At 47.3% G+C, this 23011-nt stretch overlaps 3 protein-coding genes across 8 annotated transcripts in view; 2 read left to right on the plus strand and 1 right to left on the minus strand.

The window, feature by feature from the left end:
- Positions 1 to 4020, plus strand: part of ptpro (protein tyrosine phosphatase receptor type O) — a 20327-nt gene extending 16307 nt beyond the window's left edge. For both annotated transcript variants that reach the window (XM_054759650.1, XM_054759659.1), the window contains 8 exons: positions 5 to 95; positions 2188 to 2264; positions 2340 to 2474; positions 2537 to 2659; positions 2751 to 2905; positions 2980 to 3115; positions 3196 to 3308; positions 3383 to 4020. In XM_054759650.1, coding sequence (XP_054615625.1) covers positions 5 to 95; positions 2188 to 2264; positions 2340 to 2474; positions 2537 to 2659; positions 2751 to 2905; positions 2980 to 3115; positions 3196 to 3297 — 819 coding nt within the window. In that variant the 3' untranslated portion in view covers positions 3298 to 3308; positions 3383 to 4020. The remainder of the gene's footprint in view (positions 1 to 4; positions 96 to 2187; positions 2265 to 2339; positions 2475 to 2536; positions 2660 to 2750; positions 2906 to 2979; positions 3116 to 3195; positions 3309 to 3382) is intronic.
- LOC129171237 (F-box only protein 15-like) lies at positions 25 to 22923 on the minus strand. Of its 4 annotated transcripts, none has more exons than XM_054759711.1 (12): positions 22590 to 22923; positions 22451 to 22504; positions 7939 to 8068; positions 7790 to 7861; positions 7448 to 7552; positions 7143 to 7370; positions 6749 to 7058; positions 6570 to 6652; positions 6283 to 6413; positions 6057 to 6175; positions 5703 to 5956; positions 25 to 5442 (listed from the first exon to the last, which is right to left on the minus strand). In XM_054759711.1, the coding sequence occupies exons 3-12, from the start codon at positions 8049 to 8051 to the stop codon at positions 5430 to 5432; spliced, it is 1428 nt and encodes a 475-aa protein (XP_054615686.1). In that variant the 5' UTR covers positions 8052 to 8068; positions 22451 to 22504; positions 22590 to 22923; the 3' UTR covers positions 25 to 5429. The 4 variants fall into 4 exon arrangements, with proteins under 4 accessions (XP_054615686.1, XP_054615678.1, XP_054615668.1 ...); XM_054759703.1 differs by having other exon boundaries at positions 7790 to 7858; positions 7939 to 8111; XM_054759693.1 differs by having other exon boundaries at positions 7939 to 8111.
- dyrk2 (dual-specificity tyrosine-(Y)-phosphorylation regulated kinase 2) lies at positions 10246 to 20043 on the plus strand. Of its 2 annotated transcripts, none has more exons than XM_054759672.1 (7): positions 10246 to 10457; positions 15969 to 16087; positions 16324 to 16654; positions 16725 to 16888; positions 16980 to 17369; positions 17434 to 17524; positions 17592 to 20043. In XM_054759672.1, exons 1-7 carry the CDS (start codon positions 10418 to 10420, stop codon positions 18233 to 18235), a joined length of 1779 nt encoding a protein of 592 aa, XP_054615647.1. In that variant the 5' UTR covers positions 10246 to 10417; the 3' UTR covers positions 18236 to 20043. The 2 variants fall into 2 exon arrangements, with proteins under 2 accessions (XP_054615647.1, XP_054615656.1); XM_054759681.1 differs by having other exon boundaries at positions 10250 to 10457; positions 15969 to 16072.
- Positions 22924 to 23011: the final 88 nt, after the last annotated feature.

Genomic DNA, 23011 nt, shown 5'->3' on the forward strand with positions numbered 1-23011 from the left:
TCAGGAGCTGAAGAGTGTCGGACTGGATCTTTCCCATGACGCAGCCGACCTGCCCGTCAACAGACCCAAGAACCGCTACACCAACATCCTCCCCTGTGAGTACCTGCCACCACCTACCACCTTTCCATGCACACTATATTGCACTCACACTTGCTATTGTCTTATACTAATACACTCCATCTCCACCATTTGCATACAGTAAGTCTACTGCTACACTGTGCAATGACTCTATACTGTAAAACAAGTGAATAAAATCATTATAGTCATCCCTCCTTTATGCTGGTTCCTTGGTTCCACATCAGACCGTCATAACTTCATTTTCACCAAGTAGGATTCCTTATTTATAAAATGCAATATTTTAGTAGTTAGAGCGTAGAAAACCTGTTTACCACCATCTACTGTAAATGCTCTTTTTTAACATGATTAGAGCCCTCTAGACATGAAATAACACCCCTATAGTCACGTTTACACTCCTATTACCCAATATAGTAGACATAATAAGAGAAAATAAGACATTTGGCATAGAAAATCTGTTTACCACCTTCTAAATGCTCTTTTTAACATGATTAGAGCCCTCTAGATATTAAATAACACCCCTTTAGTCACCTTTACACTCCTATTACCCAATATAGTAGACATAATAAAAGAAAATAAGACAGAAAACCTGTTTACAACCTTCTAAATAAAGTTTTTGACATTAGAGCCCCTGTATACATGAAATAACACCCCATAGTCACCTTTACACTCCTATTACCCAATATAGTAGACATAATAAAAGAAAATAAGACAGAAAACCTGTTTACAACCTTCTAAATAAAATTTTTGACATTATTAGAGCCCCTGTATACATGAAATAACACCCCTTTAGTCACCTTTACACTCCTATTACCCAATATAGTAGACATAATAAAAGAAAATAAGACAGAAAACCTGTTTACAACCTTCTAAATAAAGTTTTTGACATTATTAGAGCCCCTGTATACATGAAATAACACCCCTTTAGTCACCTTTACACTCCTATTACCCAATATAGTAGACATAATAAAAGAAAATAAGACAGAAAACCTGTTTACAACCTTCTAAATAAAGTTTTTGACATTATTAGAGCCCCTGTATACATGAAATAACACCCCATAGTCACCTTTACACTCCTATTACCCAATATAGTAGACATAATAAGAGAAAATAAGACTCATGCTCATGTGTGTTGCTGTAAATATGTTACGGTGGTGGACAGGAAGGGAGGTCAGGCGTTGAGAGTTGAATTTTATCTTGATGTGGGTTACGGCCGCAATCAGTATCCTGTGTTAGGAATTATTATGCCTGTTGTGAGACCATTTAAAGCTGCAATAAAAGCCCGTTGTTCCAGCGACCAAGTCTGGTGCTTGTGTGCCTCAGCCAACATTACTGACACCTAGTGACCAGTGTACAATACTACTTGTATTTTCATTAGTTTAGACATTTTTAGGCTTAAAAATGCTTTTTAGGCAAATAAGAGGATAAAAAGAGGCAGCTGATAAATGCATGTAACGGGACACGCGGCAGCTCCAATATGCAGTGTTACCTTTGGCTAGTGGCCCGAGGCATTGTCAGCAAGTGTGTGGTGAAGCTAGTTGCTAGCCGGTGTGGCATGGCGAGGTGTTACTACACCCAGTGTGGGAATATTTGGGTTTTCAACAGAATGAACAAGGTGAGCGCATGAACACCGTCAAATCGAAAGTAGTGACGAGGATGCAGGGGAACATGACCATCTTGTATTATGTAGCCTTCGTCCCGACAGCCAACGCTTACTGAGGCGTTTGGTCAGCAATGTAAATGGAGCAGAACGGTGCACGCTCACAGACCGTGTCGCTCGCTACATTGCAAAAGAAATGCAACCATTCAGTACAGTTAAATGGCATAAATTTTATGCTATGTAATTAATGAAAAAAATGGTCTCAAAATGCTGTCGATATCGATTATCGATGATAATTTGTAGCACAATTATCGACCTGCCAAGTTTGTTATCGTGACAGGCCTACTCACGTAAGAAAGAAACTTACGTAGCACTGGTCCTGAAGTGATCCAGTGCTAGCATGAAGCCGGGTCAGGTAGCTGCACGGTAAACATGAATGACTGCATCAAACTAGCACAAGGTACACGGAAGAGACGTTAAAAATCACCTGCAATGGTCCATCTTCCCTGCAGACGACTTCAGTCGCGTGAAGCTGATGTCCATGCACAACGATGAAGGTGCAGACTACATCAACGCCAACTACATTCCTGTGAGGACACCGTCCCCAACAAGCTTCCATGAGGGAGAGCAACGTTCCAACGTGACATTGTGCCTTCCTCCGTAGGGCTACAAACATCCTAAAGAGTACATCGCCACCCAGGGCCCGCTGCCCGAGACCCGCAACGACTTTTGGAAGATGGTTCTTCAGGAGAAGTCCCCCATCGTGGTCATGCTGACGCAGTGCAATGAGCGGCGGAGGGTGAGTCTTACCCCCCCCCCCATGTCTCCCCTTCCGTGCTTTCAATTGCGTTCGTCCTCCAGGTGAAGTGCGACCACTACTGGCCGTTCACCGACGAGCCCGTCATGTATGGCGAGATCAGCGTGGAGATGCTCTCTGAAAGCGAATCCCCGGAGTGGACCATCAGGAAGTTCAGGCTGGGATATGTGAGCGCCAACTCCTGTCTGCACTTCCAGCTCCCGCTATTAGAGGGCGAACGCAGGTGACTTAATGTGTGTTTGGTTGCCGCCCCTGCAGGCGGATGAGACTCAGGACATCCTTCACCTCAACTACACCTCGTGGCCGGATCACGGCGTTCCCACAGTCAACGCCATCGAGAGCATCCTGCAGTTTGTCCACATTGTGCGTCAGCAGGCCAACAGGACCAAGGACCCCATCGTAGTCCACTGCAGGTCGGGGGGGAGGTCTCATCAAAGCAGTGTATGTTTTTTGTTGCCAAGGTGACATTATGTGTTTGTGAGCACAGCGCCGGCGTGGGCAGGACCGGCACCTTCATCGCTCTGGACCGCCTCTTGCAGCACCTTCGAGAACACGAGTTTGTGGACATCCTGGGGATGGTGTCCGAGATGCGCTCGCACCGCCTCTCCATGGTGCAGACTGAGGTGAGGCCACGCCCACATCCTTTTCTCCCGACTGCTGTTGCTTTGTTCAGGACTTGACGATGCTGCGGCGCCGTTTGCAGGAACAGTACGTCTTCATCCATCAGTGTGTCCTGCTCATGTGGCAGAAGAAGCAGCATGCCATCACCTCCGACGTCATCTACGAGAACGCCAGCAAGACATAATGGCGGCGCACGTGAGTCGCATGTCCGCATGATGCCACTCGCGTACCACCGCTGACTGACTGACCACCTGCTGCTCGTCTTGCAGGCTGTGAATGTGCTTCCGCGCATAATCGGTGCCGAGAGACGAGGTCTGCCTTAAGGAGCCATCACAGATTGTCCATCACCGCCTGCCCCCTTAACCAGCTCTGTCCAGTGATTGGATGTTTACACGGGATTGTCCGAGCCGCTGGAGGACAGTCAGATGCTTTTTTTTTTTTTTTTTTTTAACACTCAGGAGAAGCGGAAAAAAACAGTGAGCACGCCAACCTGCTTGCCAACTTCCCGCACACATGGGAACGCTATGTGCACAAGCCCCGCCCACTCAACGGAGCCCACAAAGAGTATGACAAACATTGATTACTAATGTTGCTAATGGTACTTCGTGGTCCTAGCTCGGATGTTTGCTGGTCATGCTGCACTCTGGTCAAAGGGAACAAACCCCAGCATGCCACCCTGTTGGTCCTGAAGGATGAAAACAAGCTTATCTTTGACATAAATTAATGAACCTTGACTGCTTACTTCAACAAAATACAAAACATTTAATGCATCAATAATTGGCTTCCTTGTCATTCAGGAGCAGCATCATATGAATTGTGATTTGCGCCCCCTGGTGGCTGTCACGTAGAATTAAATACTGTATATATTTTTCCTCAACATGAGGATTTTTTTTTTTTTTTTTTTAAATCACATGGGAGCGACCCACCTTATTCGACCCCTGGCACCGACACCGGCCAGGACTTAAGATATCAGAGCGTAGTGTAAAATGTTGTTCATTTCAATTCCAACTTTGTGTGTAAACATCTCTGTGTGCATGAACGAAGCGCTTTTGCTGCTCGAATTTGACACTAATGTGAAAAGCCAAGCTTTTATTTTGGTGACACCTAGCACTGATGAGGAGAATGGGTGATTGAAAAGATGTGTGCTCAAAGCGATTCTGCACGTGACTCGGGACAGACGAGGTTCTGGCGCCACTTGCTCTGACACAAGTGGCCCAAAATTTGTGTACATATTCCGACTGCGTAGCTACTGTTTTTACTCGTCAATGGTGTGGAAGACACTTTTTCAAAAAAAAAAAAAACAAAAAAAAAACGTCGTTTGTGTAAATGTTAATTTCCTGCGCCGCACGGTGCTCTAAGCTCCGCCCACGGACGCCGGAGCTCGTGCGGCCGCTCGAACGCACTTTGCTACGACTGATGCTCAGCACTGTAGACTTGTGTCGTCGTTGGTGCCATTCTTGTGATTGTGTCACTTTCAAGGGTGTCTGTGAGAGAGAGAACGAGAGAGAGAGAACAAAATAAATGTGTTTCATCTGATTGGGTTTCTTCTTTCACCTCACGTATTGATGGAACATGGAAAACAAGGGCTCACATCGGTGTCGGTTTTTCTTCGACACTGACAGATATGTGGCTTAATGAGCTGCCACGACGAAAGAATCGCAGCCACGAAGCTCGCGCAGCACTTTTATTAGCACACAGTCGTCTCGAGCCCAAAGACAAAACAGCACGCTTCCGGCCTTCACAATAAACACGCTTTGCGTTACATCCTGTCACAGTGCAGTGAACAAAATAAGGGGAAAATTCGCAATGAAAGCGCAGGGAAAAGTCAGGGGTCCTCCATTTTTTGAATAACTTGAGATAAATTTAAATAAATATGCCACTTTATAATATATATATATATGGATATTTATATATAAATGGAATATTTCCAACATGGAATAGCTGTTTACATCTGTCCAAATATGCTTTTTACCTTTAGTAGACAGCTCCAGACGAGCCGTGCATTAAAAATAGACATTTTTATGAGTGGATCAATTACTCACAAATTGTCCGCATCCGCTGGTGATCCTGGAACACCTGCAAAAAGTGGGGATCCACTGTCATCAAAGTGGCCCTCGCAGTCTTCAATGTATCTGTAGGTGGACACCCCTAATGTAAAGCCGAAGCCCATGTGTCACGGATGCCAGCCAGTGAGGCTGTGCAAGTGTACGTTGGTAAACCTCACTCCCTCTGCCTTAAGAGCTGTGCTGAACACGTGGTCGACAGTCCGGACATTTGGCCATGTGGTCAGCGCTCTCGCCTCCCATTGCAAAGGTCCTATGTTCGAGCCCTGGTGCGGGCGGTCCGAAACAGGGCGGGTTACACATACACAGAACATCACATCCAGCCCGGCATCAGAAGCGGCTTTGCTGATTTATTAGAACACATACGAGGAACAAAACACAACTATTTCCTTTCAAATGAATTTGTGTTCCATCTAAGAGTCGGAACTGACATGGAGCTTCATCAGCACGGTTGAACGAAAAGAAGGTCAAATCAATACAAAAGTAGGAAAATTAACGCAGGCCACGGCCAGAGTTGGGTCAGTACCTGGCACTGAAGTGCTTGTCGTCTTTGAAGAGCCTGACAACAAGGCTGACGATGAAGAACTGCTTCTGCTCCTTCAGCCAGACAAGACTCACCCTCACCTTGCCGTGCACGTCCTTGTAGTCCAACAGGAAGTGCTTGCCGACGTAGTCCGAGCAGGCCGGCTTCCTCGCCGTCTTGACGCAGACGGGCGTGCTGACGCACCACAGGGGCTTGTGGACCTCCTCCTGCAGAGTCAGCACCATGACGCAGCACATCTATGCGGCCAGAATGAAAGAATGACGCCACGCCGACGTCAACATGAGCGCCGTGTCTCGTTCTTCCTGGTACCCTGCGTGACGGGACGGCATTTCCTACCTCCACAGAACCCTCCAGAGCCTCACTCTCCCATGGAAGATTGAGGGGTCCGAGCAGCAGTCGGTGCTGAGACAAGTTGGTCGTGCTGATGGCCCGCAGCTTCACCAGGTAGTCCCCATCTGGTAATCAGATTACATCCACCTCTAAATGTCGTAATGCTGTTGGGCGTGACTTGAAATAAGATCAGGTAGATGAAAAGGCAGCAGCTAAAACATGAGAAGATGACCTGATTTGCAGACAAGAGGATGGAAGTATGCCACCATGACCTCAGACACGCTGTTGTGCAGGACAAAGTGCAGCGCGTACGTGCGCACCATCAAATCACCACGCCACTCGCCCTCAGGCTCCCAGTACGGACTGCAGGGGAGGTGGAGACACACATATCATGGAGCATTTTATTTTGTAAACACATCATGTTAAAAAAAAAAAAAAAAATCTTCCAGATTGACATGGACAGCACCGTCCATATCGATCCATACGGTGTATCTGAGTTCTGGAAGCGTACCAACCTACCTGACTGGAGATCCCAGCAGGCTCCTCTCCACCAGCCTGTGCAAGTGTAAGTTGACCATGATGAAGGCCACACTCTTCCGACCCTACACACACACACACACACACACACACAAGTACTGACATGTTGACAAGCGAAGACGGTTGTTCAGCTAAAAGGCTCAAGAAGGACGTGAGTTTACCCTCCAGAAGCCAAGGACGAGTCCAGGTGAGAGGCGCATGACTTGGACCAGCCTGTCTTTGCCAAGGAAGTAATCGGGGCGACTCCCGGTGTCCACCCTCCAGATGAGTGAGCCCCAAAGGGGACTGGGCCTCCTGAGTGCGTCCCTCCGCACGGCGCAGAGCCGGATGCTGCTGATGTGAGGATACTGGATGGCGTGGTTTCCACTCCAGCACAGCGTCACAGACGTACTGAAGAAGGAGACCCTGCTGATGTCCGGGGTGACCACCCGGCCGAAGACATCAAGCACTGTCAGCTCCCAGACAATGTTCCTGGGAGACGGAAGAGTGAACTTCTGGCATGGACACATGTCGTCGTGCGACAGGCCTGAGCGGGACTTTGGACAATGCTGGTACCTGAGAATCCACTCAGTCTTCTGAGGCAGTCCTGTGAACGGGTTGACATCTCCGAGTTCCCTCCCCCACTTGCCCAGGTGCTCTCCGCCCATCTTCCACAGGTACTTCTTCTTCCAGCCGCCTGATGAGCCCTCCTGAGGCTCCGCCCTGCCCGCAGCATTGTCCGTGGACTTGAGCCTCCATGTTTCAGCAGGGAAGGCGGCCATGTAGATCTTGCACCATGCCACACTACGAACAGTGAAAGGAGCTCACCGGTAGACAATGCCGAGGTTCCACACACGGGGCGGCCACAAAATAACCCCTACTCGTCGTTGGCAAGCCGGTGGAAGAGCTTGTTGACGTGACTGAGGCTCATCAGTGAGGCGGGATCCAGGTGGGACAGGATCTTCATCAGGATCTCTGATGGCAGTCTGAACAAGAAAAACAATGAGTAGACGCTGGACCATCAAGCAAAGCAATGCTAAAGAGATTTCCATGAAACTTTGACGAAGCTTGGCACAAGAACTCAGTAGATCACGGATGTCCCAACTTTATCCACTGAGGGTAATGTAGATACAAATTGAAGGATCATACATTTTGCACATTAAAGATGCTAAAAGCAGACAGCTCATTGGCTGAATGATCCAATCACCAACCAGCTAACTCACCTGTCCAGAACAATCTCCAAAGATGGGAAAGACTTGACTTGGGTGACACGCACTGTTCTCTCCTGGGCTCTGCTTAGAAATAAAAACCCTCATTAATAACGGCCTTGCATAGATTACGGTGACACAAGCCAAAAGGAGAAGATGCACACCTGTGCACAGTTGCACCTGGACGACTCTTCCTCCTGCAGAGCTGGGCGACTGGCTGTGGTTGTGGTTTTGGTTGTAGACCAGTACGCCCTGTTTTCCTGGCCAGACCCTCCATGAAGCTATGGACAAACTCTCCAGTCGCCATGGAAGATGCCGCCATTTTCAAAATAAAAGCCTAAAGTGTGCAGGTGCTTAATGGCCGCTAGATGGCAGCAGTCTGCTGCTTTAATCATTTGATTAATTGATGCATTTGACCGTTCAATCAATTTCATTTCCACTTTATGGACGTCAAAGGCAGCAACAGTCAACATCTTCCAGTATAGTGCTTGTATCATGTGACAGTTACCACACTAGATAGTTCATTCTTTCATTTTCATCATTAAATGTTTATATGAAGTTAGCTACATGATGTGACCTGACGATGGGAAAATATCTTCATGATACAAGAGGAATAGGAAGGACCTTCACTGTTACTGTTTTTGGAAACAGCAAACTTAACCAAATACTTTAACACATTACACTGCTCCGTAGTTCATTCAAAACCCGAGTTCACTCACATTCACGCACGCACGCACACACAGTATGAAGACAGTTGAGAGTACATAGTGATGGGAAACTCAATTCCTTTAATTGACTCCAGTTGTCAGGACTCACTCTCTCAAGCGAATCAGGTGCTCTGTGAAATGTGCGTCAGTGAAACTCAAGCCTTCGTTGAGCACCCGTGAGTTGGTCAAACTCAAGTCTTCGTAAAGCACCCGAGTCGATTAAACCTGAGTGTTCCTCAAGCCCCTGTGAGTCGCTGAAACTCGAGTCTTCGTCGAGCGCCCGTGAGTCATGAAACGCGAGCCTTTGTTGAGCGTCCGTGATTGATTGAAACTCGAGTCTTTGCCTAGCGCCGGTGAAACTCAACTCTGTCTAGCACAAATGGGTTGTGAAACTCAAGTCTTCCTTGAGCACCTGTGAGTTGATTAACAAGTGTGTCGAGTGTCTGTGAGTCGGTGAAATTAAAGTCTTCCTCAAGCACCCGTGAATTGGTAAAACTCAAGTCTCTTAAGGACCCATGAAACTCTAGTATTCCTTGAGCGACCGTTAGTAGTGAAAACAGATTTTTTTGTTGCGCACCTAAAAGTCAGTGAATCTCCAGTCTTTGTTAAGCACCTGTGCGTCAATAAAACTCAAGTCTTTGTCAAGTGCCTGCGGGTCGGTGAAACTTGAGTCTTTGTCAAGCAACCGCGAGTCTTGAAACTCAATTCTTTGTCAAGCTCCCAAGTCATGAAACTCGAGTCTTCACCGAGCACCCGTGAGTCAGCGGGAAAAAAAAATTAGTGGAGTCTGTGATGTGTTGCTTTTTCCTCATACACACTGATCACTGGTGGTGTTGAAACATCATACAGAAGAGAGGTGGCGGACCTCATAGCTTGGTGTCGTGATAACAATCTCCTTCTCAATACAGATAAGACTAAAGAGATGATCATCGACCCAAGAACAAGGGAAAAGGAGCCGCATAGACCCCTGTTTATTGATGAGACTGAGGTGGAGAGGGTGAAAACCTTCAAGTTCCTTGGCACACACATCAGCGAGGACCTCACCTTACCGCCTCCATCACTGTTTGGTACGGTAACTGTACAACACGTGATAGGAAGGCACTCCAGCGGGTGATCAAGACCTCACAGAACATTGTTGGGGCAGCCCTCCCCTCACTGCAAGACATTTATAAATCTAGAGTCCTACGCAGAACACACAACCTCATCAAGGACAGCACACATCCACAACACTCATTATTCACACTCCTACCGTCAGGCAGACGCTACAGGAGTTTGAAGTCCAGGACCACAAGGCTGGCAAACAGCTTTTACCCACAGGCCATCAGGCTTCTCAACAAAGCACTCGCACACACCGCACGCAACACACTCACACACTCACACACTCATAGCACTATTTATTTATTTACTTATTTATTCATTTACTTGTATTATTTATCTGTATTGATGTCTCTTCTGTTGTTACTTAATTTATTGGTATTTATGTTTCTTATGTTCTTATTCTTTCTTGTGTTTTCTTTCTTTGCTTGGGAGAATGAACAGAATAAAAATTTCATTGCATAGTATAACTGCCTGTTTTACTATGCATATGACAATAAAACTCTTGAATCTTGAAGCATGTCAGTCACTGATATTATAGAAGGCACAGTGGCAGGGTGTGTCAAGTATTGATGAGTGCTGCAATCATCATCAGTCATCATCATTCAGAGCTCTGTGTGACAAACAAGTTTGAGTTTAATTCACCAAGACTTGAGCGCCACATTCGGCGCGAGGAGGAGGAAGAGGAGGAGCAGCAGCAGATGGAGGAAGAGGAGGTTTCCTGTGTGAGTGAGTGAGTGTGTGTGTGTGTGTGTGTGTGTGTGTGTGTGTGTGCGCGCGCGCGAGTGAGTGAGTGAGTGTATGTGTGTGTGTGCCCAGAGGAGCGAGAGCAGCGGCCGCCATGTTAACCAAGAAGCCCGGAGCCTCGGTCCTCCCGACGGGTGAGCATAGCCTCTCTAGCCGAGTGGACGCCGCCTGAGCACGGCCGATGTAGCGGGGCTTGTCCCGGGCCCCAGATCTGTGTGATCCGGTGTGAATAAAAATGTTCGAAGCTGAGACAGGCACTGAAGGGAGGGCTGCAAGACGCTAGCTAGCTAGTAGGCTAAGAGGCAAAAATAGTCATTAAATGTGCTCTAATCTGAGGGTGCTAACATTAGCAGCTAACGTTAGCATGTAGTCGTAGCAGCGGTGTAAACATCGTGTTGACAGTCGTTGAAATTGCATGTATGTTGCTTTGCTGTCATCACAGTTGCATCTGCACGACGTGCTGTTTTGTCAGCGTTATCGTGTGACATCATGACAACACTTTTGTTGACGGATTCATGCTAAGCCTTTCCAAGAAATCCAGCTGCACGTTGAAAAAAATAAATAGGAGTTGATTTAAAGGCGAAGAGAAGAATGGAAAGCAATGTGTCTTAGCTGTATAATAACAAACAGGTTACTTCTAAGGCTACTCTTATTACAATACCTTGGCTCACACACTCAGGCCTCTATTTTGAAATGTGCCTTGAAGAGACTAGTAAGAGGTGGAGACACGAGCCGACCTTCAGGCGTCTTATGTGGGCCATGTGAAAGTAGAAGGATGGTGGGCCACTTGCTCACCTGCGTGGTCACATGACACACGGTACCGACAGGAAACAAGTCGTCTTTTTACGACCTGCACAGTTTTGTATGCTTGCGTTGACACATTTTCCCCACTCATCTAGTTCAGCAGCATGCCGGGCGTGCTCGCCGCCGCTCTGGCATTTCCAGCGTGGTGTCGGGTTCATGAATGCATCACGCTGCTGTTGCGCGTACATCTTCAAGATGGCGTGGTGTGTTGGGTGTCGCTCGGCTCTTCGCTTGGTTTCTGCTGGTGATTGGTGTGGGAGGTTGGAGGTGCTTGGCGTGGTCATCGTTAGGATTACGAGTCACCTTCAGATTACAGCCGCACGCCATCTGCCTGCTTGAAAGTGTGACACACACACACACGACGTTGGTGTGGCAAATGCAGGAAGGCAGAGACGACACCAACCAAGTAGTTCGCTGGTTGTCCAGACACCAGAAAAGATTTGGTCACAAGCTAGAATTCCCATAACGAACGGTAGTCTGTCAACCAATCAGAGGCTGGCCAACCTGATGGGCAGCAGCTGGGGGGCAGGTTTTTGATCATGTAAATAGATGAACGAACACTGGGGATGTGTACCGAAACTCGGTATCAAAATGGTGAAATTGTCTCAATCCTTAATCCAGCGGATCCCGAGGCCAGTTGAGAGACATAGGCCCTGTCCAAACGGAAACATTTCTGGGATTTTCCACACTGCCGGATTAGAACATAGTTGCATCCAGATGGGAACGGATCACTAGGTGATAAGGATGTAATACACAAGGCACACCTTCGTGTGGCGCTGTAAACAGCCATGCCGACAGAACCACGTGACACACCAAGCTATAGAAGGAGGAACGGCATGCGCATAGGTCCATCATCGTCCGCTTCCCAAGGCTCGTCTAGATTTATGACAAAGTAGAATTACTTCTGCCAGTCACTTTGGAGTATGATACAACAAAATAACAAGAGAATGTCGACTAGTCCAAATATTGTTGTATCATCTTGGCTTTTTGTCCCGATGGGTCGGTGACATCATAGTTTTCAAAAAGTAGCGAATTTGCTCGTCGACACGGAAACGACAAACTGGCGTTTTTCCCACAGATTTTCCCACTCTGGAATCCGTTCTCAAAAAATAAAGTTTCAGGACACCCAGAACCAGGGGCGGAGGTACAGTTGTGTTCCAAATAACAGCAGTCTGCTTAATCACACATCTGTGTTGTATGGACTCGACCAATTTCTGGCACCTGTGAGCATTTGACAACTCCTCTGCATTCCTTGGTTTTGCCTCAGAAACAGCATTTTTTATGTCACCCCACAAGTTTTCTGTCAGATTAAGGTCCAGTGATTGGGCTGGCCAATCCGTAAAGTCCATTTTGTTGGTCTGGAACCAAGTTGTTGCTTGCTTACTAGTGTGTTTGTGGTTGTCGTCTTGTTGAAACATCCATTTCAAGGGTATTTTCTCTTCAGCATAAAAGGCAACATGACCTCTTCAAATATTTTGATACATGCAAACTGATCCATGATCCCTGGTGTGCGATACATAGGCCAACACCATAGTAAGAGAAACAATGCTTGCACCACTGTGGCTTGAATGCAATACTAGGGGGTCGTCTGACAAACTGTCTGCAGCCCTTGGACCCAAAAACAACAATCTTATATTCATCAGTCCACAGAATGTTTCTCCATTAGTCTTTCGGCCTGTCGATGTGTTCTTTGGCACATTGGCTCCTCTTCAGTGAATTTCTATTTTTTAACAGTGGGACTAATTAATGTTATAATCAACATATGCTTTTCTTCAGAACTCTGTCAGAAAGGACCCATTTTTCTCAGGTTTTCAGAGAGAAATGCTCCTACATTATGATCTGGCTCCATGCTGGGAAAAAAACGGCCACCTGATTGACACCTGTTTTTTCACAGAACAAATGACCTCATTCATTGAACTCCACACTGCTGTTATTTTGAACACACCCCTTTCAATCAGTTATTCAATTAGACAGATTCAGGAGCGTGCATGTCGTCAATGTTGGACATGTTGGTTTTCTATGACTCTGCTTCACCTACTGGTACCTGATTTGATGTAGCAATATCATTTCCACCAAAACCACTGACTGATCTGGTTATTCATGTTAGACTGCTATTCTTGTGAACACAACTGTACGTGGCGCCACCATTGGCCACTGCACCAGTAGCGGAGCTGAGTGGAGACATTTCAGGTATCAACTTTGTCACCTCTATGTGGTCCCACCTTGGCCGCCCCAATGAACAATTTCTGCCTCCACGGCTGCCCAGAACGCCGTCTCCATGTGGATGAAAAGATGAAACCACAAAATACGTTGCTGTTTTGACCTGCCGTGTGGATAGCTCCATAACATGTCCCGGGTCTTCCCCTGAGGCCTCCTACTAGTCGGATGTGCCCTGAACGCCATCCTGACCAAATGCCCAAGCCACCTCATCTGGCTCCTCTCAATTTGGAGGAATTTTGAATTTCGATCGGTTAAGTTTCCTAAAGTGCTCGGTTCGGTTAATTTTCAGTACAAAAAAGGTAGGAAAAAAATGACTCAAAATGCTTAAAAAAAAAAAAAAATGCAAACAGAACTTCTAAAAAAATAAAAGTGACCCATTTGGGTGATATTTCAAATAAATTAGACTTAATGGACAGTTACTGTAAATTCTGTAGCTCTTGCACATGAAGTCCAACCATCTGTCGTAAGTGAAATAGCGGGCACACGCGATAGCTCCTTGACGACATCACTTTTAGCTTTTTCATAAAGTGCTGGTATAACTTTCTGGCTAAAGGGAGGATGTGATGGTATTTTGTAGCAAGGTTAAAGAACTTCAATCATATACAGTCATGGAAAAAATGATTAGACCACCCTTGTTTCTTCAGTTGATCCATTGTAATGCCTGCTACAACTACAGCTACATTTGTTTGGACAAATATGATGACAATAGCAAGTACAGATCATCAGAGTTGAATTTAAGAGTTGATATCTAGCAACTTCCATGCTTTTCTTGATAACCAAAATTGCTTAAGTTCTTCCATGAATAGCTATAGCATTGTACTGCCAAAAAATGTAACTGTTATGAGTTATTTTTGTTGTCATTGTTATATTTGTCTAAACAAAAAGGTAACTTTTAGTTGTATCAGGCATTCAAATGAACAAGAAACAAGGGCACTCTAAACATTTTTTCCATGACTGTACTTAAAGCCAGCGCTCTCAACTGAATATGGTCGTAATCTGGTGGCTATAAAAACTCCAATACCATGTGTTCCTGCTTTGGCCCGTTCAGAGTTGCCTGCTAGAGGTCGTTTATATGCTGATGTTACTGTATGGGTGTTTGCACTAAGCTGCTTTTCTTTCTTGTAGATGTAACATTCACTGCCGCATGATGCCACTTTAAGTGTGCCAACATGTTAGACGTGTTTTTTGCAGCATACCCGATATCCGTGGAACAATGTCGACAAACAGCTTTGGATTTGTCCATCCGTAATTTTACCGGGGAGGCCAAAGTGTTCCCAAACAGGAGACCGTAGTGTGATGGGAGCATCTTCCAGCTCAGGCTTCTCGCTTGCATTTGCCATGATGCCCATTTGTCATGCCTGCGAGCTACTAGCGTTCCTCCCCCTCAGTCAGTAGTGTCCGACACTCAGAGGAGTCTGTGCGGAAACTCGCCCACAGGAGTTTTGTTCCACGTGAAGTGCTTAGATCACTCTAGTAATACATTTGATGAGAAAAATAGCAGAAAATATAACCAAAACGGTACGCAAGTGGACCAAACCAAAAGGTCATGTCATGTCTCATCACATTACTGCCTAATGACCACAATACTACATAGGACTTGTCTTTCAATATATTTGGACTAATAATAGGCCATAGTCAACCACAAAGCAGGCATCACTTATTGATTTATTAGGAAAACACACAATACAGCGAGGTAGCGACTGTACCTCATTTCAATAGCACTAAGCAAATAGTTACTACTCATTTCATCCTCACTAGAGCTGCAACAGTTAATCCATGATTAAGCAGTTCTCCAATTAATGGACAACTATTTTTCCATTTGATTCATCGTTTTCTTGATTTAGAAATACAACTGCTATCTTCTGATTTCAGCCTCTCAAATGTGAATATTTTTTAAATGTCCTTAGTCATCCGTCAAAGCAGTGCTATTATCTTCAGCTTTGACTTTGGAAAACAGTGATGGACATTTTTGCCTGCTTTTGTGACATGCTGCATACCAAAGCACTAACCATTTGTGTTTGCTTCATATTGATTTTCCTAACCGTATATTCCAGCGAGGGCCATATCGTGAAAAATGAAAGGATGCAACTTTGCCAGTTTGATATTAATAAACACATGTACATATGCTCCGAAATGAGATATTTCAAGAAAACGCCTATTATTATTATCAACTTTTTTTTTTTTTTAACATTTTTGCCGTTTTTTTCCCAAAAATGTCAACTTTCTCCTCAAATCGTCGTTGTGCATTTTTGTAAATAAACTTTTTGTAAGATTATGGCTTTCTTGCCATATTATAACTTTTTCCCCCCAACCTAATTTTCCAAAAATCACAATGGTGTTTTGTTTCTTTAGTTTTTCCTTAGGACTTTTTTTTCTTTCAACATTTTTTCTTTAATATTTCATTGCTATGCTACTAAAAAGACTTTTCCTCAAGTTTATTCTCATAAAACTGCAACTAAAAATCCAAACACATTGTTTATGGACGTAATGTGTTTGTTTTCTTCTTTCAAGTACCAGTTTGGGCATGGTTTGAAAAGTAGCGATTTGGCAGGGCTGTGGGATAATGTGTGTAAATGATGCCCAACCCTCTAATGAACACTTGGGCTTTCTTTTCCTGGCAGGCAAAGTGGGCGAGCCGGTCTTCTCTCCCGGTCACGGCGGCTCTTTGACGACATCGCCCGTCACGCTGCCACCACTTCGCAACAACAACCTCAACCCACTGACGGTAGGGTCAAAGGAGGCAAGTTGTTGACTTGTGTGCGTGTTAGGGAAGCTGCTGGGAGGCTTTGAGCTTTACAGCCGTGCCGCTAATAATAGCAGCAGCTGACACACACGCACACACACACAGAGAAAGATGAAGTGAAATGAAATGCACGCTGTTATCTAAAAAGGAGCCAGGTGTGCTGGTCACCATGGCAACAGGGAGTGACTCACACGGCTCGGAGACAAAAGTCGTAAATGTTTGTCTTCTCTCAGGGGGGCGCCAAGGCCGCCATGTCGGACGCCGTGCCGCTGTCGCAGGTCCACATCACGCAGCTGTTTGACGAGAACACCAATAAGCGTCCGGTTCTGACCTCCCAGCCCAACGGCCTGGCCCCGCTGGTCGCCTCCCGGCCGGGCCTACCTCCCCCCGACCGCCAGACGACGGCCTCCGAGCCCCCCCACCACAGCCGCCAGGGCGTGGCCGCTCACAAGGCTGTCGACAGTAAGCCAAAGCCCACCCCGCTGACGCCCGAGCAGGCCATGAAGCAGTACATGTCCAAGATGTCGTCCTTTGAACACCACGAAGTTTTCAGCTACCCTGAGGGTGAGGGTCACGGGGTCGGGCGGTGTCGCATGGTTTCTAGGTACCAATCATTTGCTTGTTCCCCACATAGTGTATTTTGTGGGTCCGAATGCGAAGAAGAGGTCAGGCGTGATGGGAGGCGCCAACAACGGAGGCTACGATGACGAGCAGGGCTCCTACATTCACGTACCACATGACCACATTGCCTACCGCTATGAAGTCCTCAAGGTGATCGGCAAGGGCAGCTTTGGGCAGGTAGCTTCACTCCATCACTTCATGGTCACTGCAGTACAGAGAGCGGCAGTTTACTCTTCTTGAATCCGCTTGTTCTTCACGTCACCTTCAGGTGGTGAAGGCCTTTGACCACAAGTCGCAGACACACTTGGCTCTGAAGATGGTCCGCAACGAGAAGCGTTTCCACCGGCAAGCGGCGGAGGAGATCCGCATCCTGGAGCACCTGAGGAAGCAGGACAAAGACTCCAGCATGAATGTCATCCACATGCTGGAGAACTTCACCTTCCGGAACCACATCTGCATGACGTTTGAGTTGCTCAGCATGAACCTGTACGAGCTGATCAAGAAGAACAAGTTCCAGGGCTTCAGTCTTCCTCTGGTCAGGAAGTTCGCACACTCCATCCTGCAGTGTCTGGACTCACTGCACAAGAACCGCATCATCCATTGCGACCTCAAGCCTGAGAACATCTTACTCAAGCAGCAGGGTCGCAGCGGCATCAAGGTGATGCCAGCACGTCCTCCCTGGTCCGCCCGTGAGAACTAACCACGTCTCTGTGTGTGTCCAGGTCATAGATTTTGGCTCCAGCTGCTACGAGCATCAGAGAGTTTACACCTACATCCAGTCCAGGTTCTACCGGGCGCCAGAGGTCATTCTAGGTAGGATGGTGCACACGCGGCCTGAAGCTTGACTGATTGTTAACACGTCGTACTCTTGCCCCGCCAGGGTCCAGGTACGGGATGCCCATTGACATGTGGTCTCTGGGCTGCATCCTGGCCGAGCTGCTGACAGGATGTCCGCTGTTGCCGGGCGAAGACGAAGGAGATCAGCTGGCCTGCATCATGGAGCTCCTGGGAATGCCCAGCCAGAAGCTCCTGGACAGCTCCAAGCGCGCCAAGAACTTTGTGTCGTCCAAAGGCTACCCGCGCTACTGCACCGTGACCACGCTGCCCGATGGCACCACGGCGCTCAACGGCGGGCGCTCGCGGCGCGGCAAGTTGCGGGGCCCGCCGTCCAGCAAAGAGTGGAGCGCGGCACTGAAGGGCTGTGACGACCCGCTTTTTCTGGACTTCCTTAAACAGTGCCTGGAGTGGGACCCCACGCTCAGGATGACCCCAAGCCAGGCACTGCGCCACCCCTGGCTGAGAAGGCGCCTCCCCAAACCTCCCACGGGGACCACAGGGGACAAAACCCCATCGTCCAAACGGGCCACCGCTGATGCCACCATCACTTCCATCTCCAAGTTCCCTGCCACCTCCTCCTCCACCACCATGTCCTCCTCCGCCAAAACCAGGACTAACATGGCGCCCATCACTGACGCCAACGGGAACATCCAAGCTCGGACGGTCTTGCCCAAGCTGGTCAGCTGAAAGTGAGTGCGCCCCGCCGGCTGGTGGCGCGAACGAGCAGGTTTGTCCACGTCTGGCTGGTCGGGGTGCGGTTAATCAAGCGGTGCGTTCAGGCTCCTCCAGTCAGCAGTGTGAGGAAAAAACTTTTTCGACAATCAAACCATGTTTGATGGTGCCGGCTGAGAGGGAACAAGTTCTTTGAGCACATTCTTTATACATTTAGACACCAAAAATCTTTACGTTTTTTTCCCCCCCATGTCTTTAGAAAAGTGCTCCTAGAACGGCTTGACGTTGCCATGTAGCCGCTAGCACACTAAGCCCGTGCTCGGAATCTAACAAAGCCATAAAAGCCGACACGTCAAGCGGGCCATTGCACTGCGAGCAGTCATGTGACTAGCTGCTCCGTGACTTGACAAGTCGTACAAAATATGAATAACTTTGATTTTTACGTGCTGGTTGTTTTCAGTTCGCACCCCCGAGATGCTGAGTCATGTTGGCTCTCAGCAGCAGTCCTGCAGCAGTCAGCAGTGCGTTCGTGCGGTTAGCATGATGCTAACGCTTCATTCAGGACGAGTATGCTAGCAACGTAACATTTCATTCATCCTTGCTAATTCTGTTTTGTTTGTTTGTTTGTTTTTTTTTTACAATCCCTAAATGAGGACACCTCATGACTCGTTAAACAAGCCCTCCTATCTTTCAATGTGACTTTTATTTATGAGTATTTATTATGTGCAGCAAATACTTGAACGTGTGTGTGTGTGTGTGTTAAAAAGCTTGTTCCCTCACACACAAAACACACACTGCAGTTTGGCTCTGCCCACTCGCCAATGGCAAGAATATGAGGATGGCGAGCACGAAGAGAAATGTAGCACAGAGGGAAGGAGGGATCCTGTCACCTCAGGACAAGCCCCGCCCCCCTCCTGAGCCAAGACAGTAATGACGGACATGTGAGGGGCGGTCCTAAGTGTTTTCTTTTATTGTTTTGGGGTTGTTGTTTTTTTAAGTGAGATGGGTGCCGACATTTGCAACTTTTGTGCCTTTAGGATATCCTCACCGCGTGCGCGCACACGTGTGCTTGTGAGAGGTGGGGTTGTCACATATCAGCCACCTGATGTCACTCGTCGCCAACTACAACAACAAAAAAGATGGCAGACACCTGCTGATGACAGGGCTAAGCTAACACTAGCCAATCGACCGCTAGCATCCAAATGCTAGCTTGTGTTTTCTAAGGATGAGGCTAACCCGAGCCCAACGCTAACAGACTGCTAGTAGCACGTAGCGAGTTTTAAACGGCTAATTGTGCCGAGCCTTCCCCATCCACGGGCGCTGGAGCTAGCCGTTAGCGTTACTTTTCCACGTACGTACCTCAAACTGCTCAGCTACGACGATGTTGTGATGAACTACCCAGGGCATTTGGTTTCCTTCTACCAAAGTGCATTCCTTTACAATGCTAGCGCCCAGTTAGCTGCTCAAAGCGACGGACAGGAGCTTGGAAAGTTGGCAGGATGCTGTTTTTGTGATACAGTACTGACCTCTAGGGGGCGTTACAAATATCGGCGTCTACTGCAGCTAGCGAAGGGACGGGACGGAGGTTAGCCACTGTTAGCGTGACGCCGCACTGTATTTTTGTAATGTTTTTTTTTAAATTGTGGATTTGATCTGTTTGTATGTCATGTGGACAAATGTTTGTATCCATGTTTGGGTTGAATGCTGCAGCCACTTTGACAATGTACTGTATCTACTGTACACAACACCTTTTCTAGTGAGCCTCGGTTCAATTTTATTGTGGTGAAAATGATGAATATTATCAATAAAACTCTTATTGCTCACGCAGCTTCTTACAATTGCTTTTGTGACCGAACGCGTCGCTGACCCACGTTGCCATGACGACGCGGAGTCTCCCGCGAACCGGCTTCGCAGTCAGGGGAGGAGGGGCGGCAGGATTGGACCGAGACACCCAGCCAGGAAGAAGCGGGGTTCACCGATCATTTACAAAAACGCTCCAATGAGGCGAGATTACCCGCTTTTTTTCCTCCTGCCTGTGACGTTAACTTCCCCTGAGCTCACTTGTAAACAAACATTCACTTTACCAAACACTCTGCAATAACGGGACCAAAATAACCCATCGAGCACACGCATTTGAAAAGTGCACAAAGTTTGCCAGAGACCTCTGTGGCGTCACACCGGTTGTATTCGTGTGCCCGAATACAGTGCAACTTGCTGGGCCACAGCAGGCGGCTCCCTCCCCTCTACACTCTTGTTCTCCTGATAGCAGTGATGTGGTAGTAGTGATGTCATATTTGATCATTTGTTCCAGTCCTTCTTACCTCCAGGTGTGCACAAACCACTTAAATCTACATTTTAAAAAAGTTGATAAAAAAAAAAATCAGTATCAGTTTGGGGAAAAAAAAAAGGGTTTTGTGCATCTGTACCGTGAATGCAACATGAGCTCAGCACACTCTTCCTCACGTGTGCGCGTGTGTCTATTTAAAGATGGATGCAGCTCAGCGGGAGATCATCAAGGACACGCTAGTAACTTGAGCGTGACCTGCCGCAAAGGATTGTGGGTCCAAAGCGAAAGCACTAGGTAACACACACTCGGACCACCATAAACACTACAGATGCACGATATCTTTTTTTTCCCCCCAAAGCGATACTGATAACTTTCTGGAACAAATGAGGATTTGACCAAGTGTACCTGTTGAAATATCATGACATGACTATTAGGAGAACCAGAGTATAGAGGAGAGGGAACCACCTGCCCTGACCCAGAAAGGTGCACCGTATTCGGGTGCACACTCGGAGCAGCCACTCTGATGCCACAGACGTCTCTGGCAAACCTTTTGCACTTTTCAAATGCCGCGGCGCTGGCGTTTCAGGTGGCAGATAAGGCTTTTTGGGTTCTTGATGAGGGTTCTTTCTTCTCATCGTGGAGCAGGTCGGTATGAAGGACCTGCGGAACCTCTCCTTCTTACACCGTGGGTGTAACAGTCTGCTGCTGAAGGAGCTGCTAAGGGAACCCACAGTATCATGTAGCGGGTGAGAGGTGTTGTCCATGATGGATGTCAGCTTACCCAACATCCTTCTCTCCTCCACGGAGTCCAGAGGACCGTCCAGGACAGAGCTGGCTCTCCTGATCAGCCTATTGATCCTGCTCCTGCCCGTGCTGCCCCCTCTCCAGCAGCCCACAGCATAGAAGATGGCTGAGGCCACCACAGAGTCATAAAAGGTTCGTAAAAGAGTCCTGCACACACCAAAGGACCTCAGTCTCCTCAGCAGGTGGAGGCGACTCTGGCCCATACAACCACCGTGCAAAATGTCTTCCTCGGAAGGTTAATGTTCGTTTACAAGTGAGCTCAAGGCCTCATTGGAGCATTTAAAAAAAAAAAAAAATCAGTTATTGGAGCTATTTTTAATGTTATGGGACGTCATAATTCCCTAATATCAGCCCGATAATTATTGTGCACCACTAATAAACACATTTGGCACTGCCTTTTTAAAAACATTATACATTATGGCCCTTGCTTAGAAATAAACACATTATAATGGGACTGTCTGTGATTGTAGCTTGTCCTTCCAACTCCGTACACTAGATGCCATCATAATGATGGCTTTTCCTGCTCTTACTGGACACGTGTGGAGACTTCTAGCAGCATTTAGCATTGCTAACTTTAGCATAGCCAGCCTGGCTGAGCTATGCCAGCACACTTTGTGTTGTCACCTGAACACACAACAGGAAGCAGCGACGCCTGGTGGCGGGAGCCATCTTGGACGCTCGTTACGTTGCCTTGTTGGTGACCAATTCATGATTGGCGCATGTTGCTGGTACGGCTTTCGTAACAGACAACTCCACAAAATACACACTCTGTCTGGGCTTCACAAGCTCTTACACACACACACACACACACACACACACACACACTTCCTAAAAATAAAAGGCAAGCAGCCATGGAAAGTGTCCCTGGCTAATTGGGCCAAGCTGATGTGCTGTGAGGGTCTTCGAGTTCGCCACCAGTGGAAGTGTGTGTGTGTGTGTGTATGTGTGTGCACATGGTGTCAGATTTGCGAGGCCAAAGGTCACTTTATTTCCAGCAAGCATCTTCATCATACAAGCACACATCATTGCATTCAAACTAGCGCACGCACCATGTACTGCTATAAAGTGCCACTAGTTTCTAATGTAAGCTTATACGAACAGTATGACAACGGTACGTAAAGTTCAGTGCCAGTACTCACCACAAAGTTTGGGGTGCCGGAAGAGAACGTGCTTGCTGCGTCACGACGTCCCACCTGGCAGGAGGCAACCATACAGAGGAATCAATCGCGTGCTGCCATCTAGCGGACATGTGTGTGACTGCGGCGCAGTGTACAATACCTGGCATTGGATACGTTCAACACGCCGATACGATGATGATGATGATGATGATGATGATGATACCAATAACAACTTGAATATAGGTGGCGCTTTTTAGAATACCACAGGACGCTTTACAGAGCAGACGGACGTGAACTTGAAGAGGATTTGATGTCGATGTTAGCTTGCAACGTCAACACGAGCTAAAGTCCACATCGTTTTCATATGGCGACATATGCTTGACTGTGTTCATGCCAAGAGTGTCGTTGAAAAACTGTTTTAGGAACCTACAGCTCCAATATTACCTCCAAGTGGCTGCTTCACTACTTCCGTTTGCCGCCGAAATTCCCGCCGATTGGCACTTCCGCGTCCTTTTTAGGCCCTCTGCACCTCCTAGCGGTGGGAGTGCGAAATACAGGACTAAAACGTTGATTCCAGTTATT

The sequence above is a fragment of the Dunckerocampus dactyliophorus genome, chromosome 2 (assembly GCF_027744805.1).
Source record: "Dunckerocampus dactyliophorus isolate RoL2022-P2 chromosome 2, RoL_Ddac_1.1, whole genome shotgun sequence".
NCBI classification, from domain to species: Eukaryota; Metazoa; Chordata; class Actinopteri; order Syngnathiformes; family Syngnathidae; genus Dunckerocampus; species Dunckerocampus dactyliophorus.